This window comes from Hemitrygon akajei, chromosome 6 (genome assembly GCF_048418815.1).
Source record: "Hemitrygon akajei chromosome 6, sHemAka1.3, whole genome shotgun sequence".
NCBI classification, from domain to species: domain Eukaryota; kingdom Metazoa; phylum Chordata; class Chondrichthyes; order Myliobatiformes; family Dasyatidae; genus Hemitrygon; species Hemitrygon akajei.
This window is the reverse complement of record NC_133129.1, coordinates 132,677,995-132,695,264: the sequence shown is the minus strand read 5'-3', so window position 1 is coordinate 132,695,264 and position 17,270 is coordinate 132,677,995. Positions and strand designations below refer to the sequence as shown.

The following is a 17,270-nucleotide window of genomic DNA, read 5'->3' as shown; positions in this document are numbered from 1 at the left end:
CCTGAATTTTTTTTAAAAGTGGTAAATAGTTTAATTTATATAAGTTTTTTATGTCATTATCAATTCTTATACCTAAATATTTTATACCATTTGCCGGCCATCTAAATTGAGTTATTAATCGACATTGACTATAGTCTCCATTAGTAAGAGGTAAAATTTCGCTTTTATCCCAATTTACTTTATAACCTGATATTTTCCCATATTCTTCTAGTCTATAAGATAATTTACCCAATGAGTGTAATGGATCTGTTAAATAAAGTAGAACATCATCAGCAAATAAATTAATCTTATATTCTTCCTGATTAACTCTAAAACCCTTAATATCTGGATCCATTCTAATTAATTCAGCTAATGGCTCTATTGCCAACACAAACAAAGCAGGTGATAATGGACAACCTTGCCTAGTTGATCTTGTTAACTGAAATGGTGTCGAAATTTGACCATTCGTCACTACTTTAGCTTTGGGATTAGTATTCAAGGCATTAATCCATCTTATAAATGGTGTTCCTAATCCATATTTTTCCAATACCTTGAATAAAAAATCCCATTCCAATCTATCAAACGCTTTTTCTGCATCTAAAGCAACTGCCACACTCATTTCCTCCCTCTTTTGCGCTAAATGGATTATACTAATTAATCGGGTTACATTATCTGCCGATTGTCGATTTTTGATAAATCCTGTTTGATCCATATGCACTAATTTTGGTAAACATTTAGATAATCTATTAGATAAGACTTTTGCTATTATTTTATAATCAGTATTTAATAAAGAAATAGGTCTATATGATGCTGGTTTTAAAAGATCTCTATCTTTTTTTGGCAACACTATTAAAACAGCTGTTGAAAAAGATTCTGGAAGTCTATGTGTTCTTTCCGCTTGATGTATTAACTCCATAAAAGGAGAAATTAATAAATCTTTAAACTTTTTATAAAATTCAGGCGGAAAACCATCTTCTCCTGGGGATTTATTACTTTGAAGTGATCCTAGAGCTTCTTCAACTTCCTTCACTGTAAAAGGCATACCTAATCCCTTCTGTTCTTCCATATCTAATTTTGGAAGAGTTATTTGTGCTAAAAATCTTTCTATCTTAGCATCATCGTTTTTTGATTCTGATTTATACAACTCAGAATAAAAGTTCTTAAAAGCCTCATTAATTTCTAGAGGCTTATAAGTAACCTCATTCACTTTTGTTCGAATTGCATTTATTGTTTTGGAAACCTGATCTGTTTTTAATTGCCATGCAAGGACCTTATGTGATCTTTCACCTAGTTCATAATATCTCTGTTTAGTTCTCATAATTGCTTTTTCTGTTCGATATGTCTGGAGTGTATTGTATTTTAACTTCTTATTGATAAGTTGTCTTCGTTTTTCTTCTGTCATATTTCTTTGAGATTCTTTTTCTAATTTTATAATCTCTTTTTCCAATTGATCTATTTCTATCATATATTCCTTCTTAATTTTAGAAGTATAACTTATTATCTGACCTCTCAAATATGCCTTCATTGTTTCCCACAGTATGAATTTATCATCAACTGAATACCACATCCTTGACTTGGACTTGGATCAATAGACATGCTTTTGAAGAAAAAATTGTAAGTAGATGATGAGAAAAAGGTAATTTTGACAGTTTACCATTATTACATAAAGTCAATGATCCAAGTGGTTTCTTCTCCATTCTGTTGTGCCTATCCAATGAGTATGTATAAACATCGATTAGACCTTTGAACACTCTAAAGATGTGATTCCCAGTAAAACAACCTTCAATAATGCATTCCCAGATTTCTTAGAGTTGCACAATATCTTCATTCCAGAGTATATAGCTTGCTTTTCAACAGGACAAATTCATTCTCCTCATTTTCACTCTAGCCCTTGGAATTGCTTTATAACTTCCCAACATTTCTCAGATAGAAGCAGCCAAGACATAATCTCACCATCGGACTCAGAGGCAGCTCGAAAGATCAGGTAACTACTGGGTAGAGGCTGTGTTATCGATCCCACATTCTCACCTTTTGGACCCTGGGAAAACAATGCCATTATATTAGAGGGAAAGAAAGTTCAGTGACGTTTTGTAATAGGCTGCCCACAGACATTAGATAGCATTGGATTTTCTCAAGGCAAGGAGTTTGCGCATTGTTAGAAGCATAATTTCCTTCAGAGTACATATCCCATCTGCGGATGTCTGCTTTTCTTCTCAACAGTGGCATTTGACTGTCTTCTGGATAGTTCTTGCAAACCAAGCTGATAATGTTTGGTATGCAGATTTGTTGAGCCTGTTAAAAACATTTTCTTATTGACAGGTTTGTGTGTAGTATGTTCCATACACCACGGCACACACCTCACCCATAGGCTCCGTTTGGATCTGCCATTCACCTCTCTGGTAGCCCTTTATGTTCCTGCTCACCTTCCATCCACCATCACTTCAGTATCCTTCAGTTCTCTCTATCCCACCTTGCTCCCTCTGCTCTCACCTATTTTTCTATTTGGCTGCCTCCACTCATCATTCTTTTGACACTGGCTCCCAACTCCATTCTTCCTTCCCTCCCCTAGCATTACCCACCTGACATCTTTTATACCTCTCTTCAGTCCACTAATCACCTCAGATTCCTTTCTTACCAGTCTCCTTCTCCTCTTTACACAGACCATCTTGCCTCTCCACATCCAGGGGTTTCAACCTAAAACATCAACAATTCCTTTCCTCTCCCAGCTACTGCTCGACACGCTGACTTCCTTCAGCAAGTTGTTTACTGCTCCTGACTCCAGCATCTGCAGTCTCTTGTACCTCCAATTTATGCATAACAGAGGAAGAAGTAGTAATGGAGAAAATAGTAAATAATTCCCACAATTTTTTTAAAATCCCAAAGCACAGGCATCTTGCCAGATCAATTAGGACATTGACGCCATTTCCACAGTTGGTTTTCCCTAAGTAGCAGAAGTCTGGAGCTAAATTAAGGACTTTCATAAAACTGGGAAGACTCTGATGTTTAATTTATGTGGCCACTACACCAAACTCTGTCTGTACCACTTTCTGTTTATTTTATGTGTAATTTATTCCTTCTAGCCAACTACCAGAGATCAATTTTCACTTTAAGCCTTATTAAAAATTAATAAATTTGGGCATTTATTAGTTTGATTCCTGTACATATCATTGATAGTACTGAAGCTTTATCATTGACCATAGCCATTTTAGGACAGGAATGTTACATGAACTGCCATACTTTAAACTTTTTCTTCCAACATTGCTGTGGTGTTTTGTTTACTCCAGTATCTAAAATGGCTATGGAGTCCAACACCATCTGTGGTTAATGAAGAAGAGGTAAATATGATATAAAGTATATAATATAAAAAGTATATACTTGAAATAAAGAGGGTGGCAAGTCAGAAGATTGGACAGAATGAAAGAATTCCTTTCTCTTTGATATACTAGACACAAATTACCTTCATTGCCCAAATGGACTGATCCAGAGGATGGAAGAGTTTGAAGCAGAAGCCATCTTTTTTGGAGGGTCTTTCAATGAGCTCACAGGTGTTGAGAAGGATGGTTCCCACCCACTGGCCATTGCTGGGTGTTTTGTAAATTAGCAGAACGCCTGGTTTGAGCACACACCAGAACTTGGTCCAGCTCTTTAGAGTACCTCGGATCTGCAAAGCAGATGAATCATGGTTCCTTTATCAGTACAGTGACTATATGATTCATTGAATATGATTCAATGATTCACTGAATATGATTCATTGAACAAAACAATTTTATCAAAACAATATCTTTGCAAAAGTGCTGTAACTAATCCTGTGTGCTTGCCAAAAAGAACTACTAAATTCTAAATTTGACTGTATTCCTGGTTACCCGAATACAATATAATTATTGGTGATCTTTCTTGTTTGGCCCCAAAATATAATGAAAGTAAAGAATGAATCCAAGTTCAAGTTTAATTATCATTCAACCAAACATGAATATAACCACACGAAAAAGTGTTCCTCTTGGCCAAGGTGCAAAACACATTACCATCAGCACACAGGACAGAGCACAAACAGAACATATTGCTACGATTTCAGAAAAACATACAAACACAAAGAAAGAAAAATAATATAGCCCAAGTCCATGAATAGCTTGACTGCTGTCCTGGTCCAGCTTGTTCTTCTACCTAGTGAACACCAGGGGCAGCACTGAAGGGAGAGTCCAGCCTCCAGCCCAGTATGGATACCAGGTTCCCTGGCACCAGCATGGTGTCTCCTTTCCTGAGTAGCTGTGATAGGTGATCACACGACCTTGGTCTAGCCCTTGCCATAACCGAAGCAATGCAGCTTCCCACTGTCTTGTCTCACCAATGAACTGCTAGATAGCAGTGATAGGATTGGGCCGAGCCAGCATGAATTTACCAAGGGCAAATCATGCTTGACTAATCTATTGGAGTTTTTCGAGGATGTAACCAGGAAGTTAGACAAGGGAGATCCAGTGGATGTAGTGTACCTCGATTTCCAGAAGGCATTTGATAAGGTCCCACATAGGAGATTGGTGGGTAAAATCAAAGCTCATGGCATTGGGGGGAAGGCATTGACATGGATAGAAAACTGGTTGGCAGATAGAAAGCAAAGGGTAGCGGTGAATGGGTGTTTCTCAGAATGGCAGGTGGTGACTAGTGGGGTGCCACAGGGCTCGGTATTGGGACCACAGCTGTTTACGATTTACATCAACGATTTAGATGAAGGCATTGAGAATAACAATACTAAGCTGGGTGGCAGTGTGACATGTGATGAGGATGTTAGGAGAATTCAGGGTGATTTAGATAGGCTGAGTGAGTGGGCAGATACTTGGCAGATGAAGTTTAATGTGAATAAGTGTGAGGTTATCCACTTTGGGAGTAAAAACAGGAAGGCAGATTATTATCTGAACGGTGTAGAGTTAGGTAAGGGAGAAATACAAAGAGATCTAGGAGTACTTGTTCATCAGTCACTGAAGGTGAATGAGCAAGTGCAGCAGGCAGTGAAGAAGGCTAATGGAATGTTGGCCTTTATTACAAAGGGAATTGAGTACAAGAGCAAGGAAATCCTTTTGCATTTGTACAGGGCCCTGGTGAGACCACACATGGAGTATTGTGTACAGTTTTGGTCTCCAAGGTTAAGGAAGGACATCCTGGCTATAGAGGAAGTGCAGCGTAGATTTACGAGGTTAATTCCTAGGATGTCCGCACTGTCCTCGCAGAGAGGTTAGAGAGACTGGGCTTGTACACGCTGGAATTAAGGAGATTGAGAGGGGATCTGATTGCAACATATAAGATTATTAAGGGATTGGACAAGATAGAGGCAGGAAATATGTTCCAGATGCTGGGAGAGTCCAGTACCAGAGGGCATGGTTTGAGAATAAGGGGTAGGTCATTTAGGACAGAGTTAAGGAAAAACGTCTTCTCCCAGAGAGTTGTGGGGGTCTGGAATGCACTGCCTCGGAAGGCAGTGGAGGCCAATTCTCTGGATGCTTTCAAGAAGGAGCTAGATAGGTATCTTATGGATAGGGGAATCAAGGGATATGGGGACAAGGCAGGAACCGGGTATTGATAGTAGATGATCAGCCATGATCTCAGAATGGCGGTGCAGGCTCGAAGGGCCAAATGGTCTACTTCTGCACCTATTGTCTATTGTCTATAACCAGACCTGTAGTATTCTAAGGCACTAATGTCCAACAAGGTACCAGTGTCCAACAGGGTTTTGCAATCCCAATGAAATTGCCCAGCACAATCAGTCAGTCCGTTTGCTGGACTGCACACCTTCCCGGCATAATGGTATGCAACAAGTACAGGTGACAGCCTGATAACAGAACGCAATAAGTCCAGCTCCATCGCTATTGAGGAACTCACTGATGGGATAGCCCTGCAATACTTCTTGGAGTGACTTGTGATCATAAAAAAGACATTCAGGACAAATGAATACATCTTTGATTGGACCCTGTGTCCAAGTGCGCCACCATCTTACAGTGGGATCCCATTGTGGAATTAGAATGGCCTGGTTGTATTGGGAATCCTTCATTGGCCAGTAGACAGGAATAACAGCCACAATCACATTGCCCATGCAAACCGCATCTAGGTTGCTGTATGTCCCTTTTATCTGCTTCAAGCCCTGCTTGCATGTATATCAATAAAAGTAATTTAATTGAGAGAGTTATGAATGAGGGGCATAACTACACAGTAAGGGCCTGAAATGCGTAATATTTTCTTCCCTCAGAGGGCGATAGGGGATAGATCACACGATATACGGTTATGGATGACTGATCTGGGTACAGAATCAGAATTAGACTCAGGTGTGATTTGTTAACTCAGCGGCAGCATTACAATGCAATACATGATAATAAACAGAGAAAAAATAATTAAGTGAATCAATTACTATATATATATTTATATATATGAAAGCCCTTTTTACCGTGCATCACCAGACACACAACTTGTTAGCCCCTCGCTAACAGACACTGGACTCAACAGTGAGAAAACCACCTTTCTCAAACTCCGTCCGTCTAGAAACAGTATGACTTGGGTCCCACCAAAACTAAGAAATCGTGATGTTTCGACCACCCAAAGCCCGATCTGTGTGAATACTGTGTAAATACTGACCCCTGCAATTAGCCATTGGCAAGAAACAACAGATTGTACACTGCATACAATTAAAAATAAAATATATTTAGAAATGTCAGCTTTATTGAACAGTTAGTAGGGGAAAGAAAAAAAAAATTAAGAGGATCCATTATAGTTAACCCAGTCCAATGTGCACATAAGTTGGAGGACATCCTGACGTTGTCTTTAGCTCACTCACGGTCTGTGTGAAGGCACACACCACCTTCTGAATGTCACTCAAAATCCATCTCAAATAAATGGGCTCCCCTATGGGAGTACTGGGCCTTCTTTCTTGAAGCCATTTAACTGCACAAAGCATCTTGTGCAACAGAGATGGCATTCTCCACCACTTTGGCCCATCTTCTCCCAGCTCCCGCCAAAAAGACCTCGACCCACACCAGTGTCTGTCACAAAAACATCTCCGCCTAGCACTCTGTAGAACCTCCTCCCAATTCCACCATCCTGATTGGCTGACAAAACATTCCTAAGTTAAACAACATAACCCATATCTTTAGCTCAAACACAAACATGCTAAAAGCATGAGTCTGCTCTTACAGAACTGCTAAAATGAAATATCTGTGGCATGACAGTAAAAATCTTAACCAGGGCGGCTTATTTAACACACACACACACACACACAGAGGTTGGTCACCGATTTTCTGGAAACTGGTGGTTTCCTCTTTTAATTCAGATGAAATTACAAGGTGTAGTTTACTGGGTGGCCACCAGATGGCACTGTGTGTAGCGCATGCAGCAATACAGCACCATCCAAGACCCATTTTGACAAAAGCTCACTAATTTTATTATTTACATTGTACTTGTTTCGTGGTAATCCCAATATTTTGTGCGTATTTTATATAAATTTAACCCTAGCAATGGCTTCTAAGATAAGTGCAGATACTAGTGATGGTATCAATGGGACTAGCGGAGTAAAGTTTCGGCACAGACTAGAAGGGCCGAAGGGCCTGTTTTCTGTGCTGTAGTGTTCTATGGTTCTATCAAATACAAACATCAATCCATCTTGATCCAAGTACACACCACCTGGAAAAAAAACTGGACCAAGGTGTTTCTGTGCGTAAGCTGTGTGACTTATATGGCACTGGTTCATCAACTGTGAATGATATAAAGCACCAAAGAGAAAAACAAAATTGCCATTTTATGCGGTGATTTGCTAAAGCAAGCGAGCATTGGAAAAACATGAAAGTTGGTAAGAGCACTGAGCATGATCGAGTGACGATTGAATGGTTTCGCCAGCGCCGGAGTGATGGAGTTGACTTGTCAGGCAGTGTGATAATGAATCGAGCTAAATCGTTCCATCAAGAACTTAAATTAGAACATGCGTGCGACTGTAGTGAAGGGTGGCTTCAAAGGTTTACGAAGTGCCATGGAATTTCCATGTGTAAACGTGTGTGAAGAAAAATAGTCTGCAAACCATGAAGGAGCTACTGAGTCTGTGGACGAATTTGCAAAGCTCATCGCTGACGAAATCCTCAGTCCTGAGCAGCTGTACAATGCAGATGAAACTGGATTATACTGGCGATGCACACACAGGAAAACATTAGCAACAGAAGACAAAGAAGATCCAACAGGGTTTGAAGTATCTAAGGACAGAGTTACCATTTTAGAGTGGTCCAATGCAGCAGGTACTCACAGATGGCAACCTCTGGTGATCGTGTAAAGGCCCAAGGGTCTTCAAAGGTATTAAAATTTACCCAGTAACATATCATGTAAATAAAATGGCTGGATTACCACTGATTTATGTGTGGTTTGAAAAACATTTTGTGCCAAAAGCCAGAGCAGATTACACATCTGTAGGGCTACCTGAAGATTGCAAAATTCTACTTATTTTGGATAACTGTTCAGCTCACCCCAAAGCTGAACTCCTGTGTAAGAATAGTGTTTTTACTGTGTATTTACCACCAAACTCTACATCACTTATCCAACCCCAAGACCAAGGAATATTGTGCTCTCTAAAGGCACTATCGCTCGCTCACTTTTCATGAAACGTCTGTTAGATGAGGTGAATGCTGACAATTCCATACAGACATTTATTAAAGAAATGATCATGAAGGATGCTCTTTGGTTCATTGCTTGAGGGTGGGAGAGATCCTTCAACATTAAAGAATGGCTGACATAAGTTGTGGCCTGCCTTGCTGTTTGATCATACGCCTGAAGAAAAGCTTGACGATGATTTTACATGATTTCGTGTACCAAAGGAGACAGTAGTTGTTCATGATTTGCTTGTGTATGCAAAAAGTGTTACAGGACCTGCTTTCAAAGATATAGCTAATAGTCTTAATGAAAAAAATCTTTATGAGTTGATGATTATTGATGATGAAACACCTGTTGTGCATCAACATATGGACTCAGAGATTATAGACGGTGTTCTGAATGTTGATAAAAACACTGCAAGTAATGAAGATGGCAGCGATGATGATGAAACTGAAAGAGTCACTAATGACAAGTTAATCGAGTTGCTGGGTGATTTAATCAAAGGGTCAGAGAAATGTACCTTCATGACGGTACAAGAGCTAATGAATTTTTATTTGATACAAGAAAAATTTCACATGGAGAGATCAAAGCACATGAAGCAGCTTTGCCTGTATGAAATTTTCAAAAAGATACCATTCTTTATAAGCGCAGTAATTAATAAATTTACACTTAATTTTTGTTTAATTAATAATCCTTTATAAGCTTCTACAGTCCATTTTTGCCAGTATTATTTGTGACCTCTTTTAATCTGGAAAAAACATTAATCTGGCAAGGTTCAGGAACCAAGAGTGCTGGAAAATCGGTGGTCAACCTGTGTATACAGTATGTAGAGAGATATATATATAGTTAAATTGAAAATAATTGTGCAGATATAGAAATAGTTTAAAAAGTGAGGTTATGTTCATGAGTTCAATGTCCATTTTGAAATCGGATGGCAGAGGGCAAGAAGCTGTTCCTGAATTGTTGAGTGTGCACCTTCAGGCTTCTGTACCTCCTTCCTGATGGTAGTAATGAGAAGAGGGCATGCTCTGGGTGATGGGAGTCCTTAATAATGGATGCCGCCTGAGACACTGCTCCTTGAAGATGTTTTGGATACTACAGAGGCTAGTACCCATGATGAAGCTGACTCATTTTACAACTTTCTGTAGCTTCTTTCAGTCCTGTGCAGTAGTGCCGCGCCCCCCCCGCCCCCATACCAGACAGTGATGCAGCCTGTCAGAATGCTCTCTACAGTACATCTGTAGATGTTTTTGAGTGTTTTAGATGACAAAACATATATCCTGAAACTCCTAATGAAATATAGTCACTGTCTTGTCTTCTTTACAGCTGTATCAATATGTTGGGACCAGGTTAGATCCTCAGAGATCTTGACACCCAGGAACTTGAAACTGCTCACTCTCTCCACTTCTGATCCCTCTTTGAGGATTGGTTTGTGTTTTCTCACTCTGCCCTTTCTGATGTCCACAATTGGCTCCATAGTCTTACTGACATTGGGTGCAAGCTTGTTGCTACCACTCCACTCAACTAGCTGGTATATCTCACTCCTGTATGCCCTCTCGTCTCCATCTGAGATTTTGCCAACAGTGGTTGTATCATCTGCAAATTTATAGATGGCATATAGATGGCAATAGGAGTTAAGGCCAAAATATATCGTAAGGTGCCTGATGGCCAACTTCTATTTTCTTTGTAAAAGTATTATTACAAAATATGCATTTGATATATTGGCAATGAGTTGGCAGAAGAGATGTTTAAGGTAAACGTGGTTGAGGTATTAAAGACGTTGAACAGGAATGGTTACGATTATACTAAATGATATGAGCTTAAAAAACGTTGCCTAGACCTGGGGTCCACAAACCCCTTACTTAATGATATTGGTCCATGGAATAAAAAAGTTTAGAAACCCCTGGCCTAGAGTGTACTTTTGAAGAGGAGTAAATACACATGGTCCAAGTTAACTGTGAATTGATTGTTAAATTGTTCATCAACAGTTTACCTGATTATATTTAACTAGACTCTGTGTATATTACCAGCCATTGTTTGGATTCACAATCAATAAACATCAGTGTGGCAGATTAGAACACCAACAGGATTGTGCGATTTACCTTCAGCCAGTCCTCCATTACCACCACGGCAGGGTCTTTTAAAGCACTGAACATCTCCTTACTGGCTCTTTTCTTCTCCTGTCGGTAATTTTTCTTCTGAACCTATTTAAAATACAGAATTATTCTGACTGGCAAATTAATAACCAAACAATACACTCAGAATCAGGTTTATCATCATTGGCATATGTTGTGAAATTTGTGCTTTGGAGCCCCCATACCAGGCTGTGATGTAACAAATCAGAATGCTCTCCACAGTACATCTATACAAATTTGTTGAGAGTCTTTGGTGCAGACCAAGTCTCCCACTGGCATGCCTTCTTCATGATTGCATCAATGCGTTGGGTCCAAGATAGATTATTTGAGTTGACGATGCACAGGAACTTAAAGCTCTTCACCCGATCCACCACTGGCCCTTCAATGAGAGCTGGTGTGGATTCTCCTAACTTCCCCCTTCCACAATCATCTCCTTTTGGTCTTGCTAATGTTGAGTGGAAGGTTGTTACCGCGACACCACCTTGTCAGCTGATCTATCTCACTTCTCCTTGTCACCAGCTGAGATTCTGCCAACAGCAGTGGGTTATTGGCAAATTTATAGATGGTGTTTGAAGCTGTGCCGAGCCACCCACCCAGTCACAAGTGTAGAGAGAGAGAGGAACAGCGGGCTAGGCAGGTATCCGTGTGGATTGTCAGAGGAGGAGGAGGTATTATTACAGATCCACACTGGAATTTAGAAGGATGAGAGGGGATCTGATTGAAACATATAAGGTTATAAAGGGATTGGACACACTGGAGGCAGGAAGCATGTTCCCGCTGATGGGTGAGACCAGAACTAGAGGCCACAGTTTAAGAATAAGGGGTAGGCCATTTAGAACAGAGATGCGGAAAAACTTTTTCACCCAGAGAGTGGTGGATATGTGGAATGCTCTGCCCCGGAAGGCAGTGGAGGCCAAGTCTCTGGATGCTTTCAAGAGAGAGTTAGATAGAGCTCTTATAGATAGCAGGGTCAAGGGCTATGGGGAGAGGGCAGGAACGGGGTACTGATTGTGTATGATCAGCCATGATCACAGTGAATGGTAGTGCTGGCTAGAAGGGCCGAATGGCCTACTCCTGCACCTACTGTCTACTGTCACACTGACACTCAATATAGAGAGATAATGGGAAAGATTTGATGAGTGAATATTGTACCAGTATCTAATAATAAATAATGGGGCTGCGTGAATAAAATTATAACTGCATTCTTAATGCAATGCCTTACATATTTAGTGTTCTCGAGATCATCTACAGCACCCTACTTACAAGATGCACAAACACAAGACCAAATCTGTCCAGTGAAAGGTCCCACAATTAGCAAATGAGATGAATGACTGGTTAAGATATCTTCGGGTAAGAGGAGATAGCAGGAAAATTGTTCTTTTACAAGAGGATATTTTATAGCCATCTGAACAGGCATACCGCATTTTCTCATCTGAATAATAATGTCTGAAAATAACACATTACTTTAGTATTGCAATGAAGGAAAAGCCAAGGTTTTATGGTCAACTCCTGGTGAAGAACTTACTGATTCAATTGACATTTGCATTTTCAAGTGATTCTAGGGCTCAAAAAATAGTGATCATCAGTTGAGAGAAAATGTAAAAAAATTGAGGGACCATGCAAACTTTTGGTTGAGCTCCTGGTATAAAAGTGTGGAGTTCATTTACCTGTGTAATTGCTGACAATGTCAACAAACTGTAGCTGTGAATATATTTAGGAAGGTTGCTGCAATTATCTACCACTTTAAGTCCATACCGTACCAGGGTTAGGCCTGACCCAAGAACTGCTTCTCCATTTACCTGAAGTAGAGGGAATAGTTTCCACAGACTGAAATGTTTAAATAAGATTTATTTTAATTGTATTTAAATAATTTTTAAAGTGTTAAGTATTTGTGAGTGATTTAGGTTTTTAAATTAAAACATTTAAAATTTTAACTTTAAAATATTTTATTAGTTATTACTTAGAAACAATTAGGGTATTTGCAAGGGTTGACTGCTGACGAGGTGAGGAACACAGCTTAGCGAGCACTGGATAGTTTTTTTTAGACTCTTTGTGGATATGCCCCATTCTGGCCCCAATCCAGCCATGATGCCCTTATATCACAGAACCACAAGGCCTCTCTGCAAGGATTTGAACTAGCTTTGAACTGCACGTTCCCATAAGATGAACTCCACAATGTAAGCTTGAATGGTTTTGTCCAGCTTGCTACTCAGCACGATTGCTGGGCTATGACATTTTGTACGGTCTTATACTGAAAAACAGGCAAATTGGAGCTGCTAAAGGAAAAGAATTACAGAACGGAGATACACCTTTCAGCCCAACTAGTCTGACTTGATATCTCTTATCAGAACAATAATCTCAATATTATGTATTTGGCTTCTTGCTATGTCTTTGTCTTCTTTTCTACAACCCACAAATTTAACCTCAAAAGTGGGAAGGTTCTGCTTCAATCTGTATATCAGGGTGGACAGGAGACGCTCCAAATAAAAATAATCACCTAGAAATAGAGTTGCTTAGTAATTTTTTTTTCTCTAGCATGATGCACTAGAAATGGAATAACAACCATTTTATTTCCTGTCAAGAGGGGAAATTAAACCTGCCATCAGGATGTCACAGTTTCTGTATTGTGAGTGCTTGACATAATGTAATTTCCACACAGTACGTTCTCCATTCAGAGCATTTTAATGGAAACCAGGACCATCGGACACTTCAAAGGTTACAAGTTCCAACCAGTATAATGCCGAACCAAGACGTCTGCTGAGCGATTAAAGTACTGAACTTCCTCCTTGGTGCTTCTACTACCATGATGCTGTATCAATCACCCCTTCTCCAGTTCACCTTCCTGACTCCCCCATCGAAAATAGGTGGACCAATTTCCTCCTCTGTCCTCTGCCACCCAGTGCACTGCCAGCCTTATTCTCACCACCAACAAGTGCCTCTCTAAGCTCACCTCAAGGATTTGAGGGCAGTATGAAAAGTTACACAGAAACTGTCTCTTACTGCCGCATTATAACCTGGAGTTCAAGTCTAATTGTTATTCAGCCATAGATGAATACAGCTAAACAAAACTCTGCCACCTCGGGGTCAAGGTGCAAATCACAGTACCCACAGTCACAGAGTGCACAGCAGATATAAGACAGCAAGCACATAAAAAATATTGGTAAGATAACAGTAATACAAAAACAGTAAAGTCCAAGACCCTGAGTCCGTGAATATATAACGTTTACCTTCAAGGTTTCTTTCTTTGTGAGTTTAGAGATTGAAGATAGACCATCTTTGTCGCAGCCATTGTATAGTTTGGAATCAGACTGCAAGAGAAATCAAGGGGCTTTGATCAACGTTGCTTCACCATAGTGAGAACCTGGTAATTATATCTGTGCCACAGTGGAGCCAGTTGTTTTTATTTAAATAATGAGCACCATAAAAGTACAATGATAAATAGTATTGGTCTGGATCTCACAGCAACCCTGCATCAACAGACATGCATTTTCAGCAGGAAACCGTGGATTCCAATCAAAAGCAGCAAGTCTTCAGCTTTGTTGCGCCTATTGTGTACAGGATCTTAAATTGGCTGGAGTCCAGCACGGCAGATACGAGCGTCCTTCCTGTTGCAACACAAATGTGAGCTTCTTTGCCCACAAACTCACTTATTTGTAGATAGATTCAGGGCGAGGCTGCTGTTGGTTTCCATCTAAACATCTTTCACAACCATTCAAACAGAATCAGACATGTTCACATGAATTATGTGTCAAGCCTCATGTTCTGGATAATTAAATATCGATAAAAAAACAGTAAATGCTGGGGGGGGGGGGGGAGGGGGGACTGTGCATTTCAGACAGAATCTGCAGATAGAGAAACAGTTAATGTTTCAGAAATGATGAAAAATTCCAGAAGCAAAAAGCTGAGTGTTTTTTTCACCATAATGCTGCTTGGTCTTTTGAGTATTTCCAGCATTGTATGTATGTGCTGCATTCTACTCCTGCATTCTTTGTCTTTATTCTAGATATCCAGGACCTGCAGTTGTTCTTGACTGTCATTTAATGAACGCATGTGATGTCTGGATCATTCATTTGCTAAAACATTTATTAACTTCCATAACTTCTGTAATTCTAATTTTTGTAACCTTTTGAATATTTAATAAAGTTCTTTTTATCTGTCTGACATTTTGTTATAGTTTTCATTTTAAAACTGATTAATATTGGAAAAGAAGTGAATATTTTCTTCACAATATTCATTAGATTTTTTTGTGATTGCCCCAAAGAAGTAGTGGTTTGATGGAGAAAATTGAGGCTGGAAACAATCATTTAGGGTTATGATCCTTGTCTCTATATCATACTTACTTTCTCATGTCCTCCCCAGGCCTGAAGACAAAATAAAGAGGCAGGAGAGGGGATTGAGGGGTATTTGGGGGTGGGCAAAGAAGTGGGAACAATGGGATAATGAGAAACAGAATATCTAAAATGGAATTCAGTAGGCAGTAGTGAGGATTTAATGTTTGTTTAAAAAGAAAAAGTGGCTAAGGAAATGTCATAAAAGACCAAAAACCTTTGAGATGTGGAAGAGAGCATCACACAAAATGCTGGATGAACTCTGCAGGCCAGGCAGCGTCTATGGAAAAAAGTACAGTCGATATTTTGGGCCGTGACATCGATTGTACTCTTTTCCACAACCATTCAAACAGAATCAGATATGTTCACATGAATTACGTGTCAAGCCTCATGTTCTGGATAATTAAATATTGGCACGCTGAGTTCCTCCAGCATTTTGTGTGTGTTGCTCAGATTTCCAGCATCATAGACTTTCTCCTGTTTGAGATGTGGAAGTGAACTAGCATTTGACAATAACATTTCAAGTCTATGAGAAACTTTGCACAGCTAACCTGGTCAATCTTTAACAACCTCAGGTGTGGAACATGTGCAAAATTGATTAGACATGTTCAAGAATTGTAACCTTTATGCTGACCATACTTGTTGACCATTAGGGAAAGGTCCATGGTGTCAGAAACGTCAAGTGCCTACCTTACTACTGGAGATGGGTGTTGAAGTGACCTCATAGTTCAGAGCCGAAAATCCATTCTTATCTATTTCATTACCTGCAGTAGGAATAGAGACAAACTGTGCCATTAGCAGCCCATGCTAATAGATCAGGAATTACCTTCTAATAACCAGCTGCGCTATGATCAATAATGCTTTACTCAATTTACCTGGATTGGAAAAAGCAAGATCAATAGAGACATGGTACAAGTAGATTGTGATGGTGAGGTGCCATATGAAATTATTCCAGGCAAACTTATTACATGTTTCACATTGACAGTTAGTTGACAGCTTGTAGAAAAACTCTTATCAGACCATAGGACATAGGAGCAGAATTAGGCCATTTGGCCCATCGAGTCTGTTCTGCCATTCTGCCATGGCTGAGTTATTCTTCCTCACAAACACATTACAAATCATCATCTTCCCAACCATTGAAGTCAGGCCAACTGGCCTATAATTTCCTTTCTTCCGTCTCCCTGCCATTTCTTTGTCCCCCATAACTACCTCTCCAGCATCATTTTACAGCAATCCAACATCTACTCTTGCCTCTCTTTTCATATATCTGAAAAGAAACTTTTTATATGCTTTTTTATATCATTGGCTAGCTTACGTTCATATTTCATCTTATCTCACCTTATGGCTTTTTTTTTGTTACCATCTTTTGGTCTTTCAAAAGCTTCCCAATCCTTTAACTTCCCACAATTTTTTGGGATATTATATACGTGATTTTTTTGCATTTATGCTGTTTTTATTTCCCTTGTCAGTCATGGTTGCCTCATCCTCTCTTTAGAATACTTCTTCTTTGGGATGTTTCTATCCTGCACCTTCCAAATTGCACCCAGAAACTCCAGCTATTGCTGTTCTGCCATCAACCCTGATACTGTTCCTTTCCAATCAAATTTGGCCAGCTCTTCTCTCATGCCTCTGTAACTTTCTTCATTCCACTGTAATACTGATACATTTAATTAGGTTCTCCATCTCAAACAGTAGGGTGAATTCTATGCTATTACGAACACTCTCTCCTTAAGGTTCCTTCACCTTAAGCCCCCTAATCAAATCTAGTTCATTACACAGCGCCCAAACCAGAATTACCTTTCCCATAGTGGACTCAACCACAAGCTACTCTGAAAAGCCATCTTGTAGCAAATCTGCCTATAAGGATATTGGATTCATGTGTAGCCTGTCCTTCTTGTACAGGTCATGTATTCTCCAGAAGAGGTCCCAATAATCCAGAAATCTGAAACCCTGCCTCCTATACCACTCTCTCAGCCATTCACTCATGTGCAGTATCATCCTATTCCTGTCCTGACTAGCACACAGTATTGGGAGTAATCCAGAGATTACTACATTGGAGGTCCTGTTCTTCAGCCTCTTTCCTAACTTTCTATACTCGCCGTGCATGACCTCATCCCCCCCTCTACCTATGGCATTGGTGCCGATGTGCACCATGACCTCTGGCTGTTCACCCTCCCTCTTGGGAATCCTCTGCAGCCATTCTGATACTTTTCAGACCCTA

General features: G+C 39.8%; 1 protein-coding gene across 1 annotated transcript in view; it reads right to left on the bottom strand.

The window, feature by feature from the left end:
- LOC140729479 (oxysterol-binding protein-related protein 5-like) overlaps nucleotides 1-17,270 on the bottom strand; it is a 131,370-nt gene that overhangs the window by 47,061 nt on the left and 67,039 nt on the right. Inside the window, exons 3-7 of the mRNA XM_073049260.1 lie at nucleotides 15,740-15,813; nucleotides 13,949-14,029; nucleotides 10,689-10,790; nucleotides 3,437-3,640; nucleotides 1,933-2,017 (exon numbers count right to left, since the gene is read on the bottom strand). Coding sequence (XP_072905361.1) covers nucleotides 1,933-2,017; nucleotides 3,437-3,640; nucleotides 10,689-10,790; nucleotides 13,949-14,029; nucleotides 15,740-15,813 — 546 coding nt within the window. The remainder of the gene's footprint in view (nucleotides 1-1,932; nucleotides 2,018-3,436; nucleotides 3,641-10,688; nucleotides 10,791-13,948; nucleotides 14,030-15,739; nucleotides 15,814-17,270) is intronic.